This window comes from Ochotona princeps, chromosome 10 (assembly GCF_030435755.1).
Source record: "Ochotona princeps isolate mOchPri1 chromosome 10, mOchPri1.hap1, whole genome shotgun sequence".
Lineage (NCBI taxonomy): Eukaryota > Metazoa > Chordata > Mammalia > Lagomorpha > Ochotonidae > Ochotona > Ochotona princeps.
Genome location: NC_080841.1, coordinates 40,811,229 through 40,838,500, shown reverse-complemented (window position 1 = coordinate 40,838,500; position 27,272 = coordinate 40,811,229). Strand labels below are relative to the sequence as shown.

Below are 27,272 nucleotides of genomic sequence, written 5' to 3'. Positions count from 1 at the left end.
GGAAAAGCCTTTTTTCTGAGTCCACACTCCAATAAATGTCAGAGAATTCACACTAGGGAAAAATCTTACGAATATGGTGTGTGTGTATGTGTGGAAAAGCCTTTTTCCAGAAGTCAACTTCCATTTCACATCAGAGAATTCACTTTGAGGAGAAAACCTGTGAATGTAATTAGTGTGAAAAAGCCATTTGCACAGCCAATCCCTCATCACACATCAGATAATTCAACAGTCAAGTAACCTTATAAATGTAGTTAGTGTGGAAAAGTCTTTAGACAGAAATCATATGTCTTGGACAATAGGAAATTCACATAGGAAAAGAAAATCCTATGACTGTGATGATTGTAGGAAAGCCTTTAAAAAGAGGTCAATCTTTATTACATAACGCAGAATTCGCATAGAGAAGAAGCTTTATGAATGTGGAAAAAAAAGTTGTCCTGAAATTCCCTTAACTTGTAATAGCTTCTGTTCTGAACTTTACCCTGCAGGAAAAAAAACAATGACCTACTGGCACACATGCATACACCTAAGTTATGGACATTTGCAATGTATTTTATTCATATATGTAAAATAAAACAAGATAATGTATAACATTAAGGTCATAAATGCATATTACAAGGATATTTTTGTAAACTTAGTGCATGGACAGGTACTACAACAACAGCATCTTAAGTCACCAGTTGGGTTGCCCACAATTGACGGTTCCTAGTTTGAGTCTAGGCTACTTTGCTTCTTATCCAACTTCCTAACAACTTGAATCCTGGGAGAAGATATGGTGGATCAAGTACTTGAGTCTCTGCCACCATGCTGGCACTAGCTGTGCCCAAGTCCAGGCTGTTACGAGTGTTAGGTAGTGAACCAGCACATTTAAAATCCTTGTTCATCTCTCTTTTTTTAACTCTCTCTCTCACCTCTCCTCTCCTCTCTACTTTCTCTTTCAAATAAAACCAAAATAATTGACACACACGTTCATAGATTATATCATTGCTCTATCTTTTAGAGATAGACTAAAATACCCATCAGTAATGAGATAGTTAAGTTTTATACCCATAAAATAATGTGTTTTACAACTTTTTAAAAGTAGATTATATCTGTAGTATACTGATAATTTCATAACTATAATATAGTTAACATATTTAGTTTAATTACATGCCTTGAGCACATTTTGTTGGATATTTATACAGTCTTTTGAATTGCAAAGGGAGGTTCATGTCACTGGCATGCTTCCTTTTAACCAGTAAAATTACTGTTTGTGGGTTATGTTTCAAAGCCTAGATGCTTAATATTGGATCCACAAATCATTTCAGTGTTTCTGAGTGATGCCACACTATATTCCTAAATTCCTAGGAACAGTTCAGCATACTGGATAAACTTGTTAAAATGTATGAAAGGACATTTTGATCTACTAGACCAAGGGTGGAAAAGCATTTTATAAAAAGAAGAAGATAATAAATGTCTTAGGCTTTGTAGACAGGAAAATCTCTGTTACTCTGAGATATGTTGTTGACAACAAGGTATTGGCATGGCTGCATGTCAATGAATGTTAATTTACAGAACCATGCCATAGCCTAAATTTGGTTCACCAGCACTAATTTATAAAACCTTATGCCAAATCCCTGTGCTACTAATGTCGTAAATTTTTTTTAATGAGATGCATTTATCTTATTTAAAGATAATCTATTTTAGCATGAATCGCAATGTTTCATGAGAAAAAATGTAAAATAAATTATTTTCTCTATTTCTTTTCTTTGATTACCATTTCAACATTTTGATACAATAATTTGTATATGTGATTAATGAAAAATATCCTAGATTTGTTATTTTTGTCAGTCAAACAATGTTACGGTTGAAACTTCCTGTAGTCATTATTTGCAAACCTAAGGAAAATGACAATTGGCTTGTATAATAAAAGAGGGGTTTTTCTTTTCTTTTTTTTTTTGAAAGATTTATTTATTTTTATTACAAAGTCCTATATAGAGAGAGGAGAGACAGAGAGGAAGATCTTCCATCCGATGATTCACTCCCCAAGTGAACGCAACGGCCAGTGCTGCGCAGATCCGAAGCCGGGAACTTGGAACCTCTTCCGGGTCTCCCACGCGGGTGCAAGGTCCCAAGTCTTTGGGCCATCCTTGACTGCTTTCCCAGGCCATAAGCAGGGAGCTGGATGGGAAGTGGAACTGCCGGGATTAGAACCGGCACCCATATGGGATCCCCGGGCTTTCAAGGCGAGGACTTTAGCTGCTAGGCCACCGAGCCCAAAAGAGGGGTTTTTCAAGAGGCTCATGTAATTCTATAGTTTTTTTTAGGATTTATTTATTTTTATTGGAAAGGCAGATGTACAGAGAGAAGGAAAGACAGAGAAAGATCTTCAGCGCCCTTATGAAATCCCAAAGCAAGGACTTTACCCACTAGGCTACAGCACCGGGACCAAAGTATATAGTTTTAAGAATTTATTATTTAGTGGCTTTGTCTGGATATTTTAAACCACAAACTGAAGTGTTAGAATGTACTAAATGATCATTATATAAGGACTTAAACATTCAAATGAACAAGAAAATTAGACCATTCATGATTATGCCACTTAGTGTTGGTGTCCCTGAAAGAATTAACTGTACTCACCGCCTCAGATTTTCTTCCTATCCAGTAAATTGAACTCATTCAGTCATTTCCATTCACCAGACAACTCCAAAACTGATTTTCTCCAGGTTTCCCCAGTTTTGCGTTAGAACTGGATGTGCGTTTGCATTTTTCTTAACCTGTGAGCTCTATCTTACTCCACAGAGCTCCTTCTTCCAAACTTTCAGGGTAAAACTGTCTCCCCTGTCGCTTCTCCTGCCTTTCTAGTCCATCTGTCTTGGTCTGTTCCCTTTGTCTCAGATGACAATTCTCACACGCTGGACTTGCCCAAGACTCATTCCTTGTTTTTATTTTCTCTTGTGACCATTTACCTTGTATAAAAGCAAGTGATTTCCATATTTATGCCTCCAACTAATACCTTTCTCCTTAATTACAGATGTAGATAATAATCTGCTTAAATAATATATTTAGTCATCCATTCAGGACTTGAAGCTTAACTGGTCCAAAATTGGGCTGATCATATTCTTGTTCAAACTAGCCAGTTTGCTGCTTGGGTGAGTGGCATCTCTTCAAGTTGCTCTGACAAAACCTAGGTGCATTTTTAACACGTTTCTCTCTTTTACTATATCCCACCTCTAATTTGACAGCAAATCTTTTATTTTAAGATTTATTTATTTTTATTGGGAAGGCAAATAAATAGAGAGAAGGAGAAACAGAAGGATCTTCTGTCCACTGGTTCAAGCCCCTAAGTGGCCGAAATAGCCAGAGCCAAGCCAATCAAAAGCCAGGAGCCAGGAACTTCTTCCAGGTTTCCCACAAGGGTGCACGGTCCCAAGGACTTGGGCCATGTTCCACTGCTTTTTTCAAATATGTCCAAAAGGTAGACAAATCATGTCTAAGTCACTGTCCATGGCTGTCTATGTCAGTATGAGATTGCTCAGGAATTTTCTTCCATTTTTTTATTCTTTTTTTCTTTTTCATCAATTCTTAACCACATTGAACCTCATAAAACAAGTCAAAATATTTCATTCATCTGCCCCAAACCTTGCAATTGTCTTTTCAGCCTTCAGTGTGCCTGCCGACAGCCTTCCTAATGCCTACCAGGCAGGCAACGCACTGTCAAAACCTGTCTCTCTGGCTTTAACTTCTGGTTCTCTATCTTCACTCTCCCCCTGACTCGCAGGACATCTTTAAATACTTCTCACATCTTTCTGTACTTGAAGCATTTCCCTTATATACCCTGCTGGTTGTTTCTCACAATTTCCATACATTATCTTTCCAAAAAAGGAAAGAATTGTAGAACTTCAATTAATGCAGTCTTATGGTCAAGTGCTTTATACAAATGTGGCTCAGGATTATGATCATTTTCATTTATATCTGTTTACATCCTAACCATTAAACCTATGAAAATGTGTTTTCTGGAAAATATATAAAACCTTAAAGAAATAAATGATTCAGATTTAGATTACTTGAAATTTTTTTTTTTTTTTTTTAGATTTCTTCATCTTATTACAGCCAGATATACACAGAGGAGGAGAGACAGAGAGGAAGATCTTCCGTCCAATGATTCACTCCCCAGGTGAGCCGCAATGGGCCGGTACGCGCGAATCCGAAGCCGGGAACCAGGAACCTCCTCCGGGTCTCCCACGCGGGTGCAGTGTCCCAATGCATTGGGCCGTCCTCAACTGCTTTCCCAGGCCACAAGCAGGGAGCTGGATGGGAAGTGGAGCTGCCGGGCTTAGAACCAGCGCCCACATGGGATCCCGGGGCTTTCAAGGCGAGGACTTTAGCCGCTAGGCCACGCCGCCGGGCCTGATTACTTGAAATTTTATTTAAGATTCATACAGAGAGATTTTATACAACAAATATCCAGGGGCTTATTGACTTGCTTGTGTACATTCTGGGAATTTATGGAGAGAAACATCTTACACCTTTGAAATATGAAATTCTTACAAAATATAACAAGTTCTTAAATGCAAATACTTCCCAAAATTTTTTGCATATTCTTCCAAGTTGTACTTTTAGTGATTTTTTTAAAGTATACTATCTGGAAATCTAATTTTATATAAAGTTTAATTTGGGGGTTTTTTGTTGTATAATAAATAATGCTGCAGCAAACATCTAATTGTGTTTAATTTTTCCATGATACAGTTTTGTAGATAAATCGTGTAAATATTTCTTTTTAAGTCCTTTTGACCAAATACTTTATTTGCAATAAAATTTACACAAGCATTCGTTTGTTTTTATGCTTTTCTTTTTGTTTTTTCTTCATTTTAGCCCCCACATATAAAAGAGACATGCAATGTTTGCCTTTCTGTGTCTGCTCTTGTTTGATTTAGTGTGATGTTCTCCAGTTGCAATCATTTTTATTTGTATGATAGAATTTTTTTTAGCTGAATGGTAGTCCAGTGTATAGGGATATCATGTTGTCTTTATCCATTGGTCTGCTGAATGATTGATTTCATTATCTGGCTATTTTGAACAGTGCTTCTTGAGATATGGGAGTGAGATATCTCTGATACAAAGTATTCCTGTCTTTTGGGTATATACCCGATAGTGAGATCATTGGGTCATAGAGCTACTGTATTTCTAGGCTTTTGAGGTGTTTTTTTTTTTTTATCTATCTTTTTATTTATTTGTAATAGGTACAGAGAGAAGAGGACAGATAGAAACTTTCCATCCTCGGTCTCATTCCCCAAATGGTCACAATAGCCGAAGTCTAGCCAGGCCTGAACTGTCAACCTAGAGCTTCTTCTGGACTGCTGTTGGGTGTAGGGGTGCAAGTACTTGGGTTGCCTTCTGCTGCTTTTTCAGGCATACTAATGTAGAGCTAGTTTGGAGGTAGAGAGAGAGATCTGAAGCTGACACCTGTATTAGATGCTGATGTCACAGGTAGGGACTAAACCTAATATGGTACAACACCAGCCCACTATTTCTAGGTTTTTAAAGAATCTCCATACTATTTTGCACAGTTTTTACAATAATTTGCAATCGCAACAACAGTATCTTGTAATTCTTTCTTCACATCGTTGACAACATTTGTTGTTATGTTGTTTGGTTTTGTTTTTCATTTGTTGAAAATAATGATTCAGACAGTAGCAAGGTGATATCTCTGTGTGTTTTTGACTTGCATTTCCTTGCTTGTTAATAATATTGAACATTTTTTTCATATTTTTGTTTAATTTCTTTTGAAAGCTGTATATTGAGGGATTTTTTTGGTCTATTTCTCAACTGGATTGTTTGGTTGTTGGTTGTTTTTTGAGTTGTTGAATAGTCTAGTAGTTGATCGTTTTTTAAACAGGCAACTTGTAAAGATTTGTCTCATTCTTTTAAATCTATCACTCTACCTGCCTTTGATATGCAGAAACCTCTGAGTTTGACATAGTCCCATTAGTCTAGTTTGACTTTTGTTTCCTGTGCTTTGGGGTGGGGATAATGGGAGTGGAGAGGTTCTATTCAAGAAAAATATTTCTTTACATATCCAAGTATTTTGAAAAATGCTTCAATATGAAACTATTAAGCTATAGTAACCTTTTAAAATGTGTGGGGCCCAGAGCTATAGCTTAGTGGTTAAAGTCCTCACCTTGAATGCACCGGGATCCCATATGGGCGCCAGTTCTAATCCCAGCAGCCCCGCTTCCCATCCAGCTCCCTGCTTGTGGCCTGGGAATGCATTCGAGGGCCAAGACTTTGGACTCTGCATCCACGTGGGAGACCTGGAGGAGGCTCCTGGCTTTGGATTGGCTTAACTTCAGCCGTTGCACTCACTTGGGGAGTGAACCATTGGATGAAAGATCTTCCTCTCTGTCTCTCTTCTCCGTATATCCGCCTTTCCAATAAAAAAAAAAAAAAATCTTAAAAAAATTAAATGTGTGAAGTGTTTCTAAATTCTTCTCAAGAAAGTCTATATTAATTTACAATTCAATCAGCAAAATATATGTCCATTTCTCCCAATCCAGACGGGTGTTAGAAATTTATAGATTTATTCTTAAATGCCAGTAAAATTAAAAGTGATTACTGATTAATTTCTTCAAAAATCTTTCTAGACCTACAGAAAATTACTTCCATGCTCTATGTTCAAAATGCCTAATACTCTTGTTTACCTAACAGAAGTTCTGACTAGTTGAAAAAAGAATTTTAAAATTGTTTATGATGTACATACTAGTCAACAAGAAAAGCTGAGTTATTATAAGAAGAAAATGAAGGTAAAATATGCAAGGTACCAAGTAAGCTTTTTAGCCTAGTCTTGAATGATATTACTCAGCAAAAGCATGTTGTACAAAGGTATCTGAAATGTGGTGTCATACTCCAAATTTTTTTGACTACTACAAGTTCATGATGAAATTATATTTCTAATTACTACAGAGAGCTGTTTATAAAAAGTAAATCATTAAAGATTAGTTAACTAAATTATCTTTCCTAATTGACAATTTATACAAAGAAAGGATACGTTTCAATTTTCTAACTTTACTCTGGGCAATTTCAAAAGTGCCTTTGAGAATATTTTATCAGAGTTACTGTGACAGAACAGAACTTACCAATTGTAAGAGTGTTCTTTGATGACCACCTTTCAAGTATACCTATTCTTTTGAAAAAGATTTTGAAATGAAGCATGAAAAACATGAAAATTATGAAGGGTAACATTTGAGAACATAAAAATCTTATTAAATTATGTATTACTTAATTAGAAGCCAGGTGAAAGTGAACCTCTTATTTTCTAACAAAGTGGATTTTAAGATAAGCATTTTTAACTTAAAACTGCAAAAAGGAAACAAATGCTAATGTGTTATATGAAACAATAGGAACCAGTTAACAAGGATAATAGAGCAATATCGTAAACAAGTAGAAGTGAGACGACAACATGAACTGACACTGAACACACTAAGAATGGAATTGATGGCTTTCAAAAATGACTTGCGTCAAGTAAGTGAATTTTTTATTAAAAACTTTGCATTTCTACCTTTAATCATTATTAAATATCATTTCCCCTTCATTTAAGCCATATATTATGTTGACCTAAAGCATACCAAATCTGCTTTTCTGAAAATGAATTATGATAAATATTGCTAAAATTATTAATTGGAAATATTGACAGCTACTGATACTTGGTAAATGTTTTCTGGATAAAGCAATGAAAGATGAGTTGAATGTAGTCTAACAAAGATTAATTTATACATTGGTATTCAGGCTAAATATTATGTAACTATCCTCAAATTAGTTAAATATTTTGTAAAGTAATTTTATTTTGTAATATCATCCCTACCTGCATTTGAAAACTGCTTTTCTTGTTTGATGAATTTAGGTGTGATTGTACATTTGGTAAATTTAGGTATGATTTATCAATTTAGGTATAATTTAAAATCTGAATAGTCCATGCAAGACACAGATCCTGATACTGTAGGAATTTGCTTTCATTTAACAGCTTTAAAAAAAGCATTTCTGCTCTTAATTAATCTTTTTTACTAATTTGTTCTCAAATATATGAGACTGAAAACTCACCAAGTTTTTCCTTAGGTGAAAGAACAGCATAACAAAATCCAGAGCCATCTCTCTAGGCAAGAGAGTGCAAGAAAAGATGCAATGCAGGTGAGTGACTTTTGCCATCCAAAGGAGGTAAAGATTGCTCCAAATGAAATGAATTACAGCATATTCCCCCACACACACACACCCCTTTGATGTGGTTTATTCAGCTATGGGGGGGAAACATGGTAACAACTTAATGCATTTTCACCAAATTAATAGCAGTAGAAGAGTTTTTTAAGAGTACAGTTACATGTCGTACCTAATGTATCATTACAATAGGAGACAGTATTTTCTTCAGCAAATAAAACAGTATCCTGGTTTGCTGTTAATGCATACCTTTTAATGTGCATTGTCATTTATAAATTATTTACAACCTCTACTGTACGAAGAGAACTAAAATGTAAATTTACTGCAAAATTGGAAGAAAAAGCAATACAAAAATGTGTGAAAGCGTATGTTTCATATTGTACAAAAGTTTTTCTCTTCAAATATCAAATCCTATAAGCAGTTATATTTGGGACATATTACATTAATTCTTTTTGTTGTTTTTGGTTTTTTAGCTTTTTTCTTTTTTAATAATAGATTTATTTTGTTTTTGATGATGTTTACATAGTTGAGAGGAATGTATGCCCATGTCAGACAAAATTAGAAGGGAGGGTCAAGGAATGCAGGAAAGTGGATGAGGCCACTGCCTCCAATCTCCTTTATTCTTCCTATATCTGGGCAAAATGGGGAGAGAAGGATAGAGGTCCGTTCGCAGCATCACAACAGCATCAGAACCTGGGAATGGGAGAAGGCCACCCAGTGTCATCCCTGGGTCCCTGATGTGGAGCATGTTCCAAGGATACTGCTTAAGTGGTTTTGATACTTGTGAGGCGCTGTTGATTTCATTACTCCAAGGTTAAGGAAATCCTTCCAAGTTCCATTTTTCTCACATAGTCCATCTTAGAGTATCAGTGAACCAGATACTCTTTGTCAAAGCTTGACCAAAAGAGCTGTCCAGTTTGTTCTTCCTTCAATGTCCTCTACAAGCCTCAATGAAGTGTTTTTCATGTCCCCCCATGAGCATCTGGGCATGCCATTCACTGCACAGAACTCAGCAACTGTGGAGACCCAATTCTGGCACATGCACTCCATAGTCAGACCACAGATCCTGTGATTTTCATGTGGTTGGAGTTCTGAGTCCAGTAATCTAGTCTTGGAGTCCCCAAAGAAATCTCACCAAAGAAACCCCAACCTTACTCTTGTGTATACCAAGAGTCCTGTGCGGTCCAGCTCTGTCTGTCGTCGATAGCAGCCTACACACACATTGCTGGTTGCAGTTACCTGATCAGTTCTGTCTCCAGCCCTATCTCATATGCAAACCAAGGGATGATGTGGCCCAGCCTAACCCTGCTCACCACACACTCTGCCCTCACACACCAGCAGGAACTGCAGTCTGGTCAGAGCAACCCCCAATAACTCCCACCAGGCCCAGGCCCAGTTCCTGTGCATATTGGTATGTACAGCAGACTGGTCCAATCTGTTCCACATCCTATTACTCTCACACACATTGATGGAGCTGAAGCCTAGCAGTCCAACTGACACCACTATCCAGCCCATACTCAACACTGGCTGGTTGTCACCACCTGTCCGACCAGGCCTGCCCCCAGCCCTGATTCTCATGTTCACCAGTGCGAGCTGTAGGCTATCAGAGAAGTGTCCATGGTAAGTTACTAGGCCCACTCACAGCCGCAGATCTTGCACTTTCCAGGTGGTTCTGGGGTCTAGCCTAACAGAATTTGCTTCCAGTCCCAGCACCTGCTAGCTGATTCTGTGGCAAAACCCAACCAGCCTGCACTCACTCTGGCTCATGCACACACTAGTGGATACGGTCACTTAGCTGAGCCTGACTCTTCCCCCTAACCCAGCTCACATGTAGGCCAACAGGCATTATAGCCCTGCCTAGCCTGGTCTGCCCCGAGTATCAGCTCTCACACTCACCAGAGGGAGCAATGAGGATAGCCCCTACAGCTCCCCTACGAGACTTGCCCCCATCCCAAATCTGACATGTGTTGGTGGGAGCTGCAGCCCAGTTGTCCTGGTTTGCCACACTTCGGTATTCACTAGTGTGTGCTGCAGCCTGGCTCAATCCCACCTGCCCCCAGTTCCAGCTCATGCTAGCAGGTGCTGCAGCCTAGCCCAACCCAGCCCAGCCCAGCCAACCTCAAGTCCCAGTGAACTAACTGGCTGGTGTTGTGACCCATCCTGGCCTGTTCTGTACCATTCTCACATCTGCCAGTGGGTACTGTGATCTGACCTAGCCTGGCCTGCCCCTAGACCTGATCCACATGTGTGCCAGCAGATACCGTAATCTGACTTGGTCTGGATTGCTCCCAGCTTAGGTTCTTGTGCACACCTGCAGAGACTGCGTCCTGACAGGAGTTTCCCAAGTTCCTGTATCAGATCACCTCCCAGTCGTAGATTTCATACACACTGGGGGGTTCTTGACCTGGTCTGACTTGGCCCACCTCCTACCCTGGCAGGAAGAACAGCCTTGCTCCACCAGTCCACACCCATTCCAGCCCTTACTGTTAGGTGGTGTTACAGCACAACCCTACCTGGTCCACCCCCAGACCTTGCTTTCCCATGATTCGATGTGTGCATAGACCTAGCCCAGCCTGTTCTACACCCACCCTAGCTCTTGTGAACACCAGTGGATGTGGGAGCCTAGCCCCGTCTGGCACTCCTCAGACCAAGTCCACACCCATGCCAAGGGATACTATGGCCATGTCCAGCCCAGTTTGCCACCCCCATTCCAGCTGGCATGCTCATCAATGGGAACTGCAGCCCAGTATGGGCGTTCCCTTAGTTCCCCAAACAGCCTCATTCCCAGTCACAGATCTTGCATGTGCCAGTGGTTGCTCTGACCTAGCCTAGCATAAATCATGCCCTGTCTTGGCCTTTGCCATCTGGTGCTATAGCCTGGCGCGGCATGACCTGGCACACCTTAGTCCCAACTCTGTGGTGAGTACTGAAACCTAGCCCTGTCCAGTCAGCCCCCATCCCTGACTTTCATGCAAACCAGTACATATGGTAGTCTAGCATGGTCCATATCCCATCTGGCTCCCACACATGCTAGTGTGCTATGGATTGGCCTGGCCCTGCCTGGTGCACCCCCCAAGAACCAACCCACACACCTGCCAACAAGTGAAGCAGCCCTGCCTGGTTTGACCAACACCCAGCCCTGACTCACATGCTCACCAGTGGGAGCAATGGCTGACCAGGGGAGTTCCCCATGTTCTCCCAGCAGGCCCACTCCAGACTCAGAGCTCACACATGCCAGTAAGTGCTAGGCCTTACCTGGTATAGTCTGACCCCCAGTCTCAGCCTTTGTGTGTGCTGGTGGATGGTATGGCATGGTCCACCCCACACCCAATTCTTGAATGCACCTGCAGGTGCTCCAGCCTGCACCAACCCAAAATATTCCCAACCCCAGTGCCCATGAGCATTGGTGAGTTCAATGGTCATACCTAGCTCAACCCTTCACTACCTCCAGCCCTCAAGCAAACCAGACAATGATGCACATTTCACCACTGCCATTATAGTTCTGGACGTTTTAGCAGAGCCATTAGGCAACAGTAAGAAATCAGATACAAATTAGAAAGGAATAAGTCAAATTATTCCTGTTTGCAGACGACATGACTTTATATATATGGGAACAACTCCACTAAGAGACTTTGGAAAGCTGAAGAGAGCTTGATAAATTTGCAGAATATAAAATCAACACACAAAAATCAATGGCTTTTATGCACAGACAGTGCCATGGTTGGAATACTAACAGCATTCTTCTCAAATCTAGATAAAAAGATACTATCTTAAACAACAAAAATAAAGCGCTGGAGGCATCATAACACCATGTTCCAGGACATATCACAGGGCAGTTACACCGTAACAGAGATCTCTTCTTTGAGACATTGACTAAGCATTATAAGTGAAACTTTCTGATAAAACATGCATTCTAATGAATTTTAATCAACAAATTACAAAGTTAATATACTATGTTGGAAATAGAAGTACATTTTTCTATCAAATACTCAGGTTATACTAAGAAAAAATATATAAATTTACTTTTCCGCATGAGGTAGCCACAGCTGGGATTTATAGCTTTATGGTTCTTTGTGCACTGATCACAGCTTTCTGATACACCAAAATATAACCTTGTGGTACCCTCAGAGTGTTTATACTGAAGCCCAGGAGTGAATTGGCTTGGAAAATTTGATTAAACCATTGAGTGCAATATTCTCAGGCCTATAGTTTTGGCCTATCACAGATGGTCATTTAAATTGTTTGTTCCCCAATCTGGAATCCTCTTTTTACAAAGAGAAAGTGGTCTGTAAACTCTAAGTGAGAAAGACATGTTGCTGACTAATGAAATTCATGGAAGTTTTATGCAGGGATGGAATGTATTGTGTCCTTCACCTTCCCCACTGGATGACAGTTTTCAGGTGTGTGAGCAAGAATTGAGTGCAACTTGTATAAACCACTGCATTTATTGGCATGCTCCTGATTAAAATGTCAAGGCTTACATGGACAAGAAATAAATAAGAATTCTTAACCACAATATTATTTTAGGTATTAGACCCAGGTGATGTCTGTTGCAACAATTCAACTCTGAAATTACAGTATAAATGTAGCCATAAGCAATAAGCAAATGAATAGGTGTTTCTATGTCCCATTAAAATTTGCCACCCTTGTGTGTGAGACCCAGATGACGCTCCTGGGTCCTGTCTTCAACATGCTTCAGCCCTGCCCAATGTGGCGGTTAGGGGATCTGAACCAGTGGGCTCAAGATCTAACATTTTGTCTCTCCTGCTCTCTATACATAACTCTGCCTTGCAAATAAATATGTTTTGAACTAATAAAATAGCCGTGGTGAGTAGATTTGTACCAGATGCTGGTAAACCATTTTTTTATTTTAGTTTCAAGAGGCAGAAGCTCAATACCAAGGAATGGTACAAAATATGGAGAAGTCAGATCAACTGAAATACCACAATTTAAGGTAACATACAAAGCAACTCAAATCCATCTAAAGCACAGAAGCCATGTACTGTGAGACTTAGACTGTCACTTATCATCATAAATATGTCTTGTAGCCAGGGAGAAATGGAGGCTTTAAGCTACTTGGTAGTACATAATTTTTGCAGATATTTCCTATCACACATTATTGACATGGTTGCAAAATCATTTGCTTTTTGACTTTTTAAGAATTTAATTATACCTCTTAGTGGTGTTTATTCAGAAAATTCTGCAAAATTTAGATTGTGAGAATATTTTTCAATTTTTATTTTAGGCTTGAGTGTGAAATTTTGGAATTAAAATATACCATCAAAAATCAAGCAGACAGAATTGAAAAGCTGGAGAAAAACCTGGCAAGACCAAGGTCAGTAAGTGATCTCTTATCTTCTGTCACACTGAAAAGGAGATTTTATTTTTCTATCAGGAGATGATAAAAATATTTAAGCTAACATGAAAAGTCTCATTGAAGCCATTTACCTTGATTGAAATTTACTGAATATGTAAAATTAATTATTTTGGCAGTAAGATTTGAATTTAAAATTGTGAAACATCAAAAAATAGTGTTTGTAGTGTATCTTTTGTATTAATTAATCAATTGATGGACATTTGCATGATGTAGTCTACTGTGAATGTTGCTATGATCATGAGTATACAGCTGTCACTTAGAATCCCTGCTAATGTTTATAATCACTTGAAGATGCCAAGAAGGTTGAGTAATGATTTGGACTAAAACTGAATCTCTTCAGTTAAAATCTAAAGTCGTCACTGAGATTTTGAGAATGGATTACCTTCTAGGGAGTAAGTTGTGTTTTTTTGGAGAATAGATAGGAGTTCATTATACAGGTTTTCTTCACCACAAGGAATGTTTGGATTTTGTAAAAGGGAATAGATGTCAGGGAAAAGAGAAATGGCTACTACAATGTTGCACAATAGCACAACAGGGTGGTGCAAAAACTGAAGGTTCAGAGAAAAAAAATTTTGCCCCATCTGTCCATGTTTGTCATCCTTCATCAAAGCTTAGTCTAATCTCACACAAGTTGAAGTGTGATCTAGGATACCAATTTGTTGGTAAGTAGTAAATATGGTTTAACTGTGTAGGAAGAAAAACAGGATTATCCTATTGGTCTTATCCTTCTTTAATAAAAATTATAGTCACAAGATCGCATGTGAACACTGCATGGAGAAATGATGTCATAGTAAATTTTATTAGTTAGTTCCTTTAAATGACAATGGATAGGGTGCATTTGTAGTAGACAGATACTCATATCTGGGGATCAAGAACATTTGCATTGATTGGTTATTTACAGAGACACCCAAGAATGTGCATTGCTTTCAGGTGACTTTAACCTATCTTTGATGGTCATCATATAAAGTGTGTACTGTTCAATTTAGAATAGTTTGTTTAAATTTAGAATTGTATTTTATGATTGTTGTCCACTAAGCAGTATAGAGAAATGATCTACAAATTATAAGTGGAAAATACACTGTTAGTTAATGGAATCAATGAAAGCTTTATGGTACAATTCCAGGAAAGAACTCTAGGTTTCATCTTCCCCATTAGATGTCATTTTCTTTTTAAAAAAATATTTGTTTAATGGAAAGTCAGAGTTACAGAGAGAGAGGAAAAGAAGGATAGAGATAGAATCTTCCCGTTATTCACTTACTATCCAAGCGGCCGCAATAACCGAGGCTGAACCGGGACAAAGCCAGGAGCCAAGATTTCATCTGGGTGTCCCACATGGGTGGCAGGGACCAAAGCATTTAGGCCATCTTGCTCTACTTTTCCCAGGTTGTTAGCAAGGAGTTGAATTAAAAGTAGAGTAATCTGGGACATTAACTGATACTCATGTCAGATGCCAGCATCTCAGCTCTACCTGTTGTGGCACAATGCCAATCTTCCAACATATTTTCAATGGTGAGAACAAAAATTGAGGACAGCTGGATAGAAGACCACTATCATTGATATACCACTTGTCTCAAATAGCAATATATATACGAATTTTAAGTCAATAGTCTTTTCCACAATATTATTTTGTATATTGGCCCAGGTAATGCATGTTACAAGGCAACACTGCAGCTACAGCATACATGTAGATATGAGCAGTATGCTAATGTACAGGTGTTGCTGTATTACAATAAAATTTTAGTTGCAAAACCAAGTAATGAACAAATTTGTACCAGGTACTGGTGGAACTAGAGGAGATGCAAACCAATTTAAATAGAGAACTAGATGAGATATAATGCCAACATTTGTGAATTAAATTTATATCAATTGTTTTCTAAAATAACAGCCCTTTCCATCATTTGATTAAGATAGATGATAGTCTAATGAGATTATGTGGAAACATGTACATCATAATACAGAATATATTTATGCCTTATTTAGTCATGATGTTTGGTAGCTTTTGAAAAAATCTCAAAATCTATTTGTCTCTTACTTCTGGCTTGACGCTTGTCTTCATTCCTGCATCTCTGTAGCACTGTGGGCCTGCATGCTGCAACCACTCAGATCACAACAGCACTGTCAGCTCTTCAGTTTATGGCAGAGATACCAGGTCCAAACATGCAATCACCTTCATTCTAGCCAAAGTTCAGAGCTGGTTACTTGGCAGATGACATTTAATACTTCCAATCATTTATTTCATCTTTGGTTGCCTTTTACCCTAGGAAGAACTATAAAATTCTTAGTGTAGAATAATAACTTCTGAGTCAATTTGGCTTTTGCCAATCCAAACTGGACTAATTGTGCACACCAGTCTATCATCCTATCTGTGTGTATGGAAATAACCTGTTAACCTATTTTATTGGTACTCAATTTATGAATATTGATAGTTACACTATCATCATCCTTATGTTATAGTTCCATTGCTAAGTACATGGTTCCAGAATAAATAGATAAAGCATGAGAAAACCAAAAGTTCTGGTTCTTAATCCAGTATGATAATTAATTCCTTGAACAGCTATAGGTAAATTGCATGTAAATTGCATGTAAAAGTAATTTTGACCTGACAGCCAGCAGATCAAGAACTCTAGTAAAGTCACGTCAGGCGCCGTTGTGTATTCTGTGGCAAAAGCTTAGGAGTGAGGGGACAATAGTGAACTGTGCATGTGCTGAGCTCGGGAGGACTCACTGAGTTCAGCAAATTACACTGGTCCTACAGGAAAATAATACTGACTGTGGCATCGTACAGGTCAAAATACATTCATGTGGCACCTAACGTCCAACAGGTTATGGCAAGATCAGTGCCACCAACAACCTAACTATATAGGACACCTGGTGTCTCCCTATTCCTGGGACCTGCTCCAACCGGAAGTGGGAAAAGAGTTGTACAGACAACAGTGCAACCTCAGCATGATAGCACAGGAGGTGGAGAGTGGTGAGACCATGGTGGAAATCTAACATAAGAATCCAGATTATAAGATATTTCCTGTCACCAGGGGCAAACAAAAAGTTGGAAGCCGAGCTGGATCAGGCCAAAAAAAGTATTCAAGAATTCAAAGACACTATCAAGAGGCCAAATATAAGAGTTATGGGAGTCCCGGAAGGTGCAGAAAGAGAAACTGGTTTTATAAATATATTTAATGAAATAATAAAGGAAAATTTCCCTAATCTAGAGAATGAATTGGGAAACAAAATCCAGGAGATGCCAGAACTCCCAACAAGCTTGACCAAAAGCGATCTTCACCAAGACACATGATCATCAAGCTCTCTTCAATTGAACATAAGGAAAAGATCCGTAAATGTGCACGTGAAAAAAATCAACTGACTTATAAAGGAATGCCAATTAAATTCACAGGAGATCTCTCACAGGAAACTCTACAGGCAAGAAAAGAATGGAGTGACATATTCCAGAATCTGAAAGCAAAAAATTATTGACCCAGGATAACATACCCAGCAAAGCTTTCTTTTGTCTTTGAAAATGAAATAAAATTCTTCCACAGTAAAGAAAAGTTACAAACCTCTTCCAAACCTGCCCTACAAATGATACTTCAGGATGTTCTCTTTTTTTTTTTTTTTGAAAGATTTATTCATTTTATTACAGCCAGATATACAGAGAGGAGGAGAGACAGAGAGGAAGATCTTCCATCCGATGATTCACTCCCCAAGTGAGCCGCAACGGACCAGCGCGTGCCAATCCGAAGCCGGGAACCAGGAACCTCTTCCTGGTCTCCCATGCGGGTGCAGGGTCCCAATGCATCGGGCTGTCCTCAACTGCTCTCCCAGGCCACAAGCAGGGAGCTGGATGGGAAGTGTAGCTGCCGGGATTAGAACCGGCGCCCATATGGGATCCCGAGGCTTTCAAGGTGAGGACCTTAGCCGCTAGGCCACGCTGCCGGGCCCCAGGATGTTCTCTTGACAGAGAAGAATAGCACCAAACAAAACCAAAGGCATATGGAAAGAGCATCCCAGTAAAATGACAACAGAAGACTAAGTCAATGAACAACCCATTCCTAAAATGGCAGGGCCAAATTACCATCCATACTTATTAACCCTGAAAGTAATTGGCTTAAGCTCAATCAAACGTCATGGATTAGTAGACTGGATTAAAAGCAAAACCCATCTATTTGTTGTCCAGAAGAGACACATTTCACTAACAAAAATCAGCGGAAACTATATCTCATGGATTTTGGTGTTTTTGTTAGTTTCATCTCTTCAAAACACTTTCTTCTGATTAAACTATTCAATGACTCATAGATCATACAGTAGCATCATTTTCTTCAAGAAGGTTCTTGATTTTCTTTTTCATTTCTTCAACGACACAATCAGTCAATAGCATTTTATGTAACTTCATGGTGTAGTTAATTTCTTTTTTCTTCCTGTTGTTGATATTGTTTTGTGGCTTTTCATTTAAGGGGATGTATAATAGCTGTGTAATGGAGACTATCATATCTAGTCATGTTATTCAACTTCATGGCATTATGAATTTCTATTTTTATTCCTATTGTTGATTTTGTATTGTGGCTTTTCATTTAAGGGGAAGTACAGAAACTGTGAAATGGAGACTGACATATCCAGATGTGAGGTTACTATGTAGTATGCATCTCTACTTCCAGACAAAGATGTTTACTGTGTCTTGACAATTAGGATGCTGGACTCTCTGCCATTGTCCATGCCCACAATGATGAACATATGACTTTGTATGAAGAACTATAGCTGAGTAATGATGTAGGGGAACTCAGGGGAGGGGGAATTGGAGAGGGGATAAGGGAAATCTCAGGAGCCTATGGAACTGTATTATAAAATAATAATAATAATAATATTTTTTAAAAAAAGAAGGTAGCTGATCTGAGAGGTTACTTACATTACAGAATTCTTACCATGGCCATTTGGCGATGGGCAGAGGCAAGTCACAGACCCCTTCCACACTTAAGGAAAGAGGATTATACAAGAGGCAAAAACCATGGCAGCTGACCTATAACGCAGTTTTATTGAAGAAGTTCCCTCATTGGGCCCGGCGCAATAGTGTAGTGCCTAATGTCATCTCCTTGAACGTACCAGGATCCAATATGGGCTCCAGTTTTAATCCTGGCAGCCCCGCTTCCCATCCAACTCCCTGCCTGTGGTCTGGAAATGCAGTCGAGGACGGCCCAAAGCTTTGGGACCTTGCACCTGTGTGGGAGACCTGGAAGAAGCTCCTGACTCCTGGCTTTGGATTGGCTCATCTTCAGCCGTTGTGGCTACTTTGGGAGTGAATCATCGAATGGAAGATCTTCCTCTCTGTCTCTTCTCCTCTCTGTATATCCAGCTTTCCAATAAAAATAAATAAATCTTGAAAAAAAAGAAGTTCCCTTTTCACACTAGCTTCTATCAGGAATAAATATTAAATTGTATTAGTTTATTTTGCATCTATGGCTATTTCTGTAAAATATTCTACAATTAGAGTTAGAGGAAAATGCCAATGAAACTTTGGATTATCTCCTCAGAATTTTTTAAGTGTCTGTAAACCTGATCCTTTGTCAGTGGGTGGACATCTCAAAATATCTGGTGTGAGAAAGAGCTTTGCTTCTGTCATTCTGACTCAAGTAAGCATTGTGTGCTGAGGGTAGAATTTCTGTGAGTACTGAGTGAATAGTAGCCTTTGAAGAACCTGGGTGTCTTCTGCTTTTGTGATTTCTGCCTTAAGTGCTTGGCTGGGGGCTGTGTGAACTCCAGGCCTGAAGTCTACATGACACCCTGCAGGACACCTGGCAGGTCACATAGGCAGACCACTCCTCAGGAAGGAGGTCCCTGGTGTTAGATAAGATTCACCGCCCTATATCTCATCCCTTTGTACCTTTTGAAAGCTGCTTGCTTCAAACCCGCCAATAGAAGCCTGTCAGCTTGCTCTTTTTGAAAGTTAACAGTGGGGGCCCGGCGGCGGTGTGGCCTAGCGGCTAAAGTCCTCACCTTGAAAGCCCTGGGAACCCATATGGGCGCCTGTTCTAATACCGGCAGCTCCACTTCCCATCTAGCTCCCTGCTTGTGGCCTGGGAAGGCAGTCGAGGACGGCCCAATGCATTGGGACACTGCACCCGCGTGGGAGACCTGGAAGAGGTTCCTGGTTCCCGGCTTCGGATCGGCGTGCAGTGGCCCGTTGCGGCTCACTTGGGGAGTGAATCATTGGACTGAAGATCTTCCTCTCTGTCTCTCCTCCTCTCTGTATATCTGACTTTGTAATAAAAATAAAAATCTTTCAAAAAAAAGAAAGTTAACAGTGAAAACTGACCAATCATGACTGTATATTGATATGGAATTGTGCTGAAATGGATAAAAGCCCTGTGCTGTTCAACCTTGCTCTTTTTTTTTTTCCTGCCCTGCTATTCCTGCTGCAGCCTTGGCTGCAGCTGCCCCTCGCCCGCCTAGCCCAGCTGGGCTGGGTGGGGGTGGCTGGGAGACCTAAGTTAACCTGAATAAACCGCCTTTATGCCATAGCACCGACTTCAGACTCGATGATTTCCTGGGGATTTCAAAATCCGGCACAACAGCCTTCTCTCTCCTTAGTCTGCTCTTACTCAGTTCAGAACCCCAGGTGAGAAAGAAGAAGGTGAGAAGTCCACATGAAATATTGTAACTAGTCTAAGCCACCAACCAATGCAACACGTGCTTCGCACCTTCTGGGTATTCAGTCCAACTCTCAACACTATGGAGCATATGGAAATTAACGAACTGCCAGGGTTAAGGAAACGGTAGGAATAACAAGGTGGGCAGATCTTGGGGGTTATTAGACCAGGGGAACCATTGGCATGTTACTGTGACTGTGCATATATGGCATACCTTTGACAAAACCCACAGGATGTATAACACAAAGGGTTAACCCTAATGTAAAAAAGACTTTAGTTTACAGAAGTCTATCAATACTGGCACCAGACTATTGCAAAGTGTTAAAAGATGAAACCAGCAGAAGGGATAGATGTTAGGAAACTGTAAATTTCATTCAGCATATTTACAAACCCAAAACTGATGGAATAAATAACTTCCTTTGGTGCAGACATTTAGTGCTGTGGTTAGCATTCCACATCTAAGCAAAGCTTAAAACTGGAAATTCTAGTTTGGTGATAATGGTCCCTTGTCTCTAGATGAACATTTTAGGATACCACAACTTCTCTACTCATTCTTAGAAAATAGATCGTCAGGCCCGGCGGCGTGGCCTAGCGGCTAAAGTCCTCGCCTTGAAAGCCCCGGGATCCCATATGGGCGCCGGTTCTAATCCCGGCAGCTCCACTTCCCATCCAGCTCCCTGCTTGTGGCCTGGGAGAGCAGTTGAGGACGGCCCGATGCATTGGGACCCTGCACCCGCGTGGGAAACCAGGAAGAGGTTCCTGGTTCCCGGCTTCAGATCGGCGTGCAGTGGCCCATTGCGGCTCACTTGGGGAGTGAAACATCGGACGGAAGATCTTCCTCTCTGTCTCTCCTCCTCTGTGTATATCTGACTTTGTAATAAAATGAATAAATCTTTAAAAAAAAAAAAAGAAAATAGATTGTCTATAATGTTAAATCACAAAATCAGTATTGGTTTGGTAATTCACAGACATTAACAAACTCTTCAGCTCTCCAGTTGTTATTCGCATGGATGAAACCGAGTTTTGCTGAGCTGAGTCTAGAATTTGTAATTCCAGGATCTCCAGTCAAAAATCAGCAGAGACTGATAAAGCCCAGCAGAGGGCTCTGTTTCCTGATGGAGTCAGAGGGACAGCCTGCTAAATCCACCCAGACAGCAGTGTGCAAAGTGGGAGTAGCAGATGAGTTTTGCTATGCAAATCAAATCCTATGGGAGCCTCTGTATCTTTCCCATGAAGCCTGAAAACTGGCCTCAACCAACATTAGATCAAGAGCTTTACAGACCACAGATATTACAATTTTATTTATTTATTTTTAATTTTACTTATTTGAAACGCAGGGAGGAGAGACAAGGAGACAGATAAAAACCAAGCTCTTCCACGTGCTGGCTCATACCCCCCATGCCTACAACAGCCAGAATGGGCCAGGCAAAAGGCGGGAATCAGAATTCAATCTGGCTCTTCCATATGGCAGCCATCACCTACTGCTGCCCAGGGTGTGCGTTAGCCAGAAATTCAAGTCAGAAACGGAACTGGGACTCAAATTTACACACTGCAAAATGGGATTCAAAGATTGCAACTGGTGTTTCGACCACTGTGCCAAACACCCATCCTCCACATCTTAACTCTGCTCATTGCTCCTAAAAGTTTTTGCTCCAAATTATAAAGTCAAGTCATATGTGCACTTCAAGAGTCTGTCACTGATACATTTAAAAATAAATATGAAAGCATTCTTTCATATAATTTCTCAAATTTATGTTTAGTTTTATATGTATATAGATTTATGTAAAAGTCCACTGATTTTTTTTTTTTTTTGTTAAAGATTTATTCATTTTATTACAGCCAGATATACACAGAGGAGAGACAGAGAGGAAGATCTTCCGTCCGATGATTCACTCCCCAAGTGAGCCGCAACGGGCCGATGCACGCCGATCCGATGCCGGGAACCTGGAACCTCTTCCAGGTCTCCCACGCGGGTGCAGGGTCCCAATGCATTGGGCCGTCCTCAACTGCCTTCCCAGGCCACAGTCAGGGAGCTAGATGGGAAGTGGAGCTGCCGGTATTAGAACAGGCGCCCATATGGGATCCCAGGGCTTTCAAGGTGAGGACTTTAGCCGCTAGGCCACACCGCTGGGCCCAAGTCCACTGATTTTTAAAAGATTATTCAGTAGAAACTTTGTGCTTATTCTAGAATGAAGTAGAATTGAGTCAATTTTTGAGCATTCAAAATAATGGACAGAGCCAGGATCCCATATGGGCACTGGTTCTAATCCTGGCAGCCCCACTTTCCATCCAGCTCCCTGCTTGTGGCTTGGGAGAGCAGTCGAGGACGGCCTAAAGGCTTAGGACCAGGCACCAGTGCAGGAGACCCGGAAGAGGTTCCTGGCTTCAGATTGGCTCAGTTGCAGCCAGTGTGGCTGCTTGGGGAGTGAACCATCGGACAGAAGATCCTCCTCTCTGTCTCTCCTCCTCTTTGTATATCTGCCTTTCCAATAAAAAGAAATAAATCCTTAACAAAAATAATAATGGACAATCATTGATAATCTTAATAATTTTCAATTTCCACTTGTAATAATGTAACAAATCATTAAATGTAATGAGTGTAGAAAAGTGTTTGCATGTATGCAAGCATGTGTGTGTAACAATATGTAAACTTGCCAAGAAATGGAAATTTTTAGAAATTAGTAATTCAAAAGAAACTGTAAACAAAACTAATATAGACAGCGGTCATTTCTTACAAAGTGTAGAAATCAGTTTGATGAAGGAGTGAACCATATGTACATATATATGTAAACTATATACATGTAGAATATTTTAATATATATACATGCTATAGTGTATTGAGAGAACTTGTATAGTACTTTAAAGCTTATTTGAGATAGCTTCTCTGCAAATGGAAATCACAATCCAGGTGCCTATTCCAGAAAAGAGAATTCTATATTGAAATATTTTTTAAAAGTATGTACAAATGGGCCCGGCGGCGTGGCCTAGTTGCTAAGGTCCTCGCCTTGAATGTGCCGGGATCCCATATGTCCGCTGGTTCTAATCCAGGCAGCTCCACTTCCTCTCTATCTCTCCTCCTCTCTGTATATCTGACTTTGTAATAAAAAAAATAATAATTAAAAAAAAGTATGTACAAATAATCACCCACACTGCATTGAAGAGTCAGTAGCTGGCCACCAAAACTTTGTCATCAAAACTTTGTAGCCCTTCTTTCTTAAAATAAATTTGGAACTAATTAGTTTTCAAGATTTTTCCGGAGTTTTTTCCACAGTGACATGATAAACATGCGTAAGATGAAAACCAGATGTTTTAGTTTACTACTCATGTGCTCATGTACACTGTAATGTATGTGTCACTGTTAGACTGAATTGTCTGCAATAAACGGATGGTAACTAAAATGCCCTTTGTGGACCAGACCTGTAGGAACCCACGTTGTCAGATGGCAGCTTCTCCCTGGGCAGGAATGCACTTCACCTCTGTGCTGGTGTTCCTCTCACAGTTGCTCTGACAAGATGTGCGAAAACAGTTCTGTGAAGATAAAACTCACAGGAGCCATAAAAATTACACCAAGACTTTTACGTTAGCATTGGGCTCTCTCCATGAACATGCCGTCCCTTTTCTGTCAAATCACAAGTTCTAGCTACTATAGACTTGGCAGTGAAAATAAAGGAAGAGAAAAACACAGTGTGTGTGTGTGTGTGTGTGTGTGTGTGTGTGTGTGTGCACATACACTTTATGACAGTGAAAACCCAGCAGACAGAAATAAGACAGGCAGAATGCAACCAAGTTCTGTAAGGACATCTTCCTGATACCTGTAAGACCCGAAACCTAAGTTTATCTGTAGTTATGACACTCTAGAATTTAAACTCCGCCAACAGTGGGCAACTGTGTCAGAAGAAAAGGTGTTTACGCAACTATGCCCTGCTCAGTAGCTGATTCAGGTCCTTAAAAACTAGACAGGACCTAATGTGATTTGTGAAGTAGAGGGAAAAGTAGAAGTTGAATGTTTCTAGATGAAATATACTTGAATAAATAAATTGATAGTTGAATAAATAAATATATTCAATACAGATTTTAGAACTTTTCTCAATGCCATGTGACAAAAAGCACTGTAGGATAATTCTGCAAAACCATTTGTAGCTCTAGGTTTGTATACAAATAGCTCTTCCCTTGGGGAAAAAAAGAGAGAAGAAAAGAAAACTAGTTAGGCCTCCAAGTTTCTTTTTCATGGTAAATATGGTATCCCATACCAATTGACTTGCAAAGTATTGGATTTGGCCAGGACAAAGGGGTTCTTTTAATACTTTTATTTTATCCAGGTCTCTGTCTCCTAAATTCTAGTCGAAGTCCCAAATTTACCAAGTCTGCAGAAATTAAATTTGTTCTGGTTCACTAGCATCCATTCTTCTAAAGGTCTCAAAAGAAAATATTCATTATTTCCTTGTGGAAACCCTCTAAATGTTACGGAGCACATGCACACACACACACACGCACACAAGAAATTCATGAGCTGAAATTTGGGGTCCTGCCTGGCAGTGGTGGGAAGAGGGATGAATTTCATGTGGCCTGGGCAGCATCCCACACTCTGTTCCTGACAGAGTAAACACAAACGCTTGCTGTCATGAAGCAAATTCATGTTTGAGTTGCCAAGAGCTGAGGTATACCCCCAGACTCTTAGGCTTTCTGCCCCGTAAGCTGCCAATTGCAACCCTGTCCATGCCACACAGATTTGCCCTTACACACATCCTCGTATTTCCGCTTTGCAGAATTTATCAAATGTCCCAGCCAGCTCTCTCCCTGTGTGGCCCACTCAGATCAACAGGAAATACTTAGGGACCTTGGCCTTGATGTTACCCAGGCAGCAGCACACGTGTTAATCCACCAGTAGCCGCTGCTGAGCCTGCCTCTTCGCCTCTGATATCAGAGCTGAATGCAAGAACGTCCCACCTGCAGCAGGCATCTCACAGTGCTGCCCGTGCCTCAGCTGCAGCCGTGTTCCCCAGCCCGGGGTGGGTGGAGGGGGCATGGGAGAGTCTGAAGAGAGGGGTAATATAAATCCTTTCTCTTTTTTATTGTTATACTTGGGGCGGTGCACATGAAACTTGCCGTTTTTGCCATGTTCGACTACACTGTTTCGGGGGCGGTAAGTGCACACTTTGCTCTGCCGCGTTCACCAGCAGCCCATCTCCAGAACTGCTTTCGTCTTCCGGAACTGAAACCCTGTACCTGGTTTCTGATACTCCTTGGTCCTCCGCCCAGCCGCTGCTGTCCACCGTCCTGACCCTGTGAATGTGACTCTTCTGCTCACCTCATATGCAGGCAGCTGTGCAACCCGTGCCCTTTTGTGACTGGTTTTTTTCACTTAATCATTACATCCGCAGAACTCATCCTTATTGTGGTCTGTCAGACTCCCTTCTTGTTAAAGGTTAAATCGGTTTATCATGTGCAAAGTTCACATTTTATTTATCTGTTCATCCATTGATGGAACTTGATGTTTGAGTTTTGTGAATAGTTGATGCTGCTGTGAGCTTGAGTGTCTGATCTCCTTCTATAGCTTTGATATTTTCTAAATCGTGCCCTTGTAGGAACTGATCTCACATTCACTTTTCTGTTGTGTGGTCATGTTTACATTAGTGTCTCAGTTTAAAGAAAAACAGGAAGAAACCCACCTAACATTATTTTAGGGTGAGACCCAAAAGTAACTTACATTAGGTTCTTGTGAGCACAAGTGAGCACAAGGCTTCTTTCTAACAGGTAATTGAAATATTTAAAACAAGATTAGAATGATAATTGCACAACTACAGTTGAACTAAAATCTAAAGTATACACCTAAGATAGATTATTTTTAAAAGATTCGTTTATTTCTTTGTTTTTATTGGAAAGTCAGATATACAGAGAGAAGAGACAGCGAGGAAGTTTTCTGTCCTTGATTCACTCCCCAAGTGGCCTCAGCGGCCAGAGCTGAGCTGATCCAAAGCCAGGAACCAGGAGCTTCGTCCAGGTTTCCAATGTGAGTGCAGGGTCCCAAGGCTTTGGGCCATCCTTTACTGCTTTCCCAGCCCAAAAGCAAGGAGCTAGATGGAAAGAGGAGCCACCAGGACACAAACCAGTGGGATCCTGATGTGTGCAAGGCAAGGACTTTAGCTACTAGGCTACCGTGCTGGACTCAAAATAAATTAATTTTGTAGTCTGTAAATTAGACCTCAATATAACTTTTTTTTTTTTGCCAGTGATGTAGGCAGAGGCTTTATCCACTATGCCATTGTGCTGACCCTCTGGATCTACTTTCTTTTTTGTTCTGTTTTGTTTCTTAAGATTTACTTATTTTTAGTACAAACATAGACTCACAGAGAGAAGGACAAAGAGAGAAAGATCTTCCATCTGCTGTTTCTATCCCCAAATGCCTTCAATGGCCAGAGCTGAGCTGATCCCCCACGTGAGTACAGGGTCCCAAGGGCTTGGGCCATTCTCCACTGCTGTCCCAGGCCACCAGTGGGGAGCTGGATAGGAAGTGAAGCAGCCAGGACACAAACCGGCACCCATGTGGGATTCTGGAGCTTGAAGGTGAGTCATTGTGCCAACCCAATATAATGTTTCTTAGAAATATGCTTCAGATATTTAGTAAGCAGAACTCATGAGAACAAACAAAAACAAAAACGAAAAAACAACCTTAGCTATTGCATAGACCTAAGGGCTGGAATTTTCTATGACACAATGTTTACAATGGCTCAATTAGATCATAGGATTTTCAATCTTTTTTTTTTGCTTAAATGTATTTAATATACTTTTTATATTAAATATGAACTTTCCAAGAAAAAGACTTAAATGGTATTTTTAAATAAGATCAAGAGTTGAATTGATTTGTAATTTAGCAGTTGGAAAGGCCATTCAAAGTAAGAGAAAAAAATGCAAGCTTAAATGTGCCCTGCTGTATTTGCCACAGAAAATGTTAAAATTTCTCTCTTGAAAGAACATAAAAAAGCAAGTCACAGAAAGCGTTTTACAGATAAAATGTTCTTAATCTCAATCACATTTGTGTTAGAGTGCAAATTTGTGTAATCTGTGTAATGGGCAAT

General features: G+C 40.1%; 1 protein-coding gene across 1 annotated transcript in view; it reads left to right on the top strand.

Annotated features, from left to right (window-relative positions):
• Positions 1 to 23,780, top strand: part of LOC105942326 (POTE ankyrin domain family member A-like) — a 45,656-nt gene extending 21,876 nt beyond the window's left edge. Inside the window, exons 11-15 of the mRNA XM_058669700.1 lie at positions 7,377 to 7,497; positions 8,089 to 8,187; positions 13,059 to 13,138; positions 13,430 to 13,519; positions 23,696 to 23,780. Coding sequence (XP_058525683.1) covers positions 7,377 to 7,497; positions 8,089 to 8,187; positions 13,059 to 13,138; positions 13,430 to 13,519; positions 23,696 to 23,780 — 475 coding nt within the window. The remainder of the gene's footprint in view (positions 1 to 7,376; positions 7,498 to 8,088; positions 8,188 to 13,058; positions 13,139 to 13,429; positions 13,520 to 23,695) is intronic.
• The last annotated feature ends 3,492 nt before the right edge of the window (positions 23,781 to 27,272 follow it).